Here is a 2,500-nt window from a genome sequence, read left to right on the forward strand (position 1 = left end):
GGTGAGGCGTAGGGATATGAGGGTGGTGTGTGGGGATGTGAGTGTGGGGTGTGGGTTTGGTGTATGTGTTTGGGGTGAGGATGTGGAGTTGGGGTAAATATGTAGGAGTTGGGTGGGGTATGTGGAAGTGAGATGTGTGGTAGCTGGGTGTGGATGGAGGAGGGTATCAATGAAAGATGGTGGGTAGGAGTGAAGAGAGGAGGAGAGAGGTGGGTAGAAGTAAAGAGAAGAAGTAGGTGTCAGATGAAGAGACGAAAGGAGGGGATTCAGATGAACAAGGGGGGATTGAATTCATGTGGTGCAGGGAACGAAGAGAGAAGATTAATATATATATATATATGTGTGTGTGTGTGTGTGTGTGTATACATGTATATATATATGTATATGTATATATGTATATATATATATGTACATATATATATATGTATATATACATATGTCTGTGTGTGTATCTATATGTATATATGTATGTATATATGTATGTATATATATACGTATATGTATATATATGTATGTTAAAGCATATATATGTACATATATATGCATATGTATATATGTGTATATATTAATATATATATATATAGTGTATATATATGTATATATATATATATACATATATATATGTATGTGTATGTATATATATATATATATATACATATATACGAGTGTGTATGTGTGTGTGTGTGTGTGTGTGTGTGTGCGTGCGTTTGTGTGTGCGTATGTGTGTGTATACAGGCACAGTCTTACATGCATATGTCTATTTCTATTTGCAGAGTAAATTAGTATCAGACATTAGGAAGCCGTTTCAAGGACGGTAAGTATTTACTTTGTTTTATATTATGTATTTCTCGTTGCTTTCACACCGTGGCTTACCTTTGTAGAAATTGTATTGAAATAATTATTGTGAGGTCTCTTGTAGGTAAATGTCGTTACTTCAACCTTTGATTCACACTTAGCGGCAGATTCGGACATATATCTGTTAAAGTATTAAAGAAATATTGAGACAAACGAAACAATCTGCTAAGCGGAAACGATCGTATGGTCGGTTGTCCTGCAAGTCATAACTGTGACATCTCCATCAAATAACTATATTTTCTTTAAACTGCGTGAATACACTGAATAAATATATCTCCATGTATAATCGTAGTTTGAAAATAAGAGACGGGCGATCACTGCTGGAACGCCTATGATGGTAATTCTGCTCGATCAGTGTTGACCTTGGGCTAAATAACAGTAACAACTGCAACAAGAAAGACTGAAATATAATACCGTTTTATATCACTAATAAATCACATATAATAATGTAATTAATAAAAAAAAAATTATTTCAATGAATTCATACTTGAGTCTTGGTGAAGTCTTTCTCTAGTGAAAATTTTTTCGTCTGGTTTAACAATTTTTAATAAAAACCTGTCTACATTATTTTAGTTTAAGATAGGTACTCCCTTATCCCCAATTCAACTGGTTTAGAGAAGACTGCTTACCTAAAAACATCTAGTAGGACCGAAACATGTCCCAAGTTGTCGCCCTTGCTTGCCATATCTGATTAAAATAACATTAATCACTGTGTTAATTGTTGTCTCTCCATTTCATAAGTGTTATTGATTAATTTGAGCCTTCCCTACATTATAAATGATGGCACTAACTTAACCTCCCCGATATAAACACGCAGCCTGTTCTATACTTACATAAATACACATCACTTTTAATAAACTCTGTATCGTTTCATCGTAGCAGGAGAGACAACGAGCGACAATCTCTCAATAGAAACACACAGACAAAGTCAGACAACTATTTTAATAATTCTTCGACTACTTCCGTGACATAAGTCGTCTACTTAAATCGCTGCTGATCGGCATCACTCAGCCGAACATTAAAATTATTTGATAACTGTCATACTAAAAGCAGTCACTTGTATTTTCATGTTTATACGTAAATCAATTGGCAAATACTACATTAAAATCAATCACTGCTGTATGTAGCTGTGTATTGAAAGCAAGAATCGTTTTTTCAGTTAAAAGCAATCGCGTCCTATATAACCAACGTTTTACTTTCACTTTATTTTATTTCATTTTATTTGTTTGGCTTTGTTTTTCGGTAAAAAGTGGGGAAAAGGACTAGTGTCTCTTAGTGTGATAAAAGTCATTTCCGTGTACTTTTTCTCTCAAATGTACCCGTTCGGCGGCTGCTACGAGGTTGCCTATGTCAGATTTAGAAAGAAGCATTAAGATAATCATTGGTTCCTCAACGATAGGTTTAATGTCTTATCGATAAAATACAGACAAAAAGAATGGAAATAAAATGGTGAAAGTAGAGGTTCTGCTGTTAAGTGAGACGGAAACTGATGGAAGGAACTTACTTCTATATTTAATGCATCACTTCACGAAGCGGAACTTTTTGTGCGTATTAAGTCACTAGTATTAGCGTTGACAACGGTTAGAGTACTAATCCTGGTGATGATAAGTACGACGATGACTATGACAATTATTATTATTATTAT

At 34.4% G+C, this 2,500-nt stretch overlaps 1 protein-coding gene across 1 annotated transcript in view; it reads left to right on the forward strand.

Annotated features, from left to right (window-relative positions):
• Positions 1 to 2,500, forward strand: part of LOC106868905 (uncharacterized) — a 666,050-nt gene that overhangs the window by 608,575 nt on the left and 54,975 nt on the right. Inside the window, exon 9 of the mRNA XM_052974592.2 lies at positions 774 to 814. Coding sequence (XP_052830552.1) covers positions 774 to 814 — 41 coding nt within the window. The remainder of the gene's footprint in view (positions 1 to 773; positions 815 to 2,500) is intronic.

The sequence above is a fragment of the Octopus bimaculoides genome, chromosome 18 (assembly GCF_046866305.1).
Source record: "Octopus bimaculoides isolate indiv1 chromosome 18, ASM4686630v1, whole genome shotgun sequence".
Classification (NCBI taxonomy): Eukaryota; Metazoa; Mollusca; class Cephalopoda; order Octopoda; family Octopodidae; genus Octopus; species Octopus bimaculoides.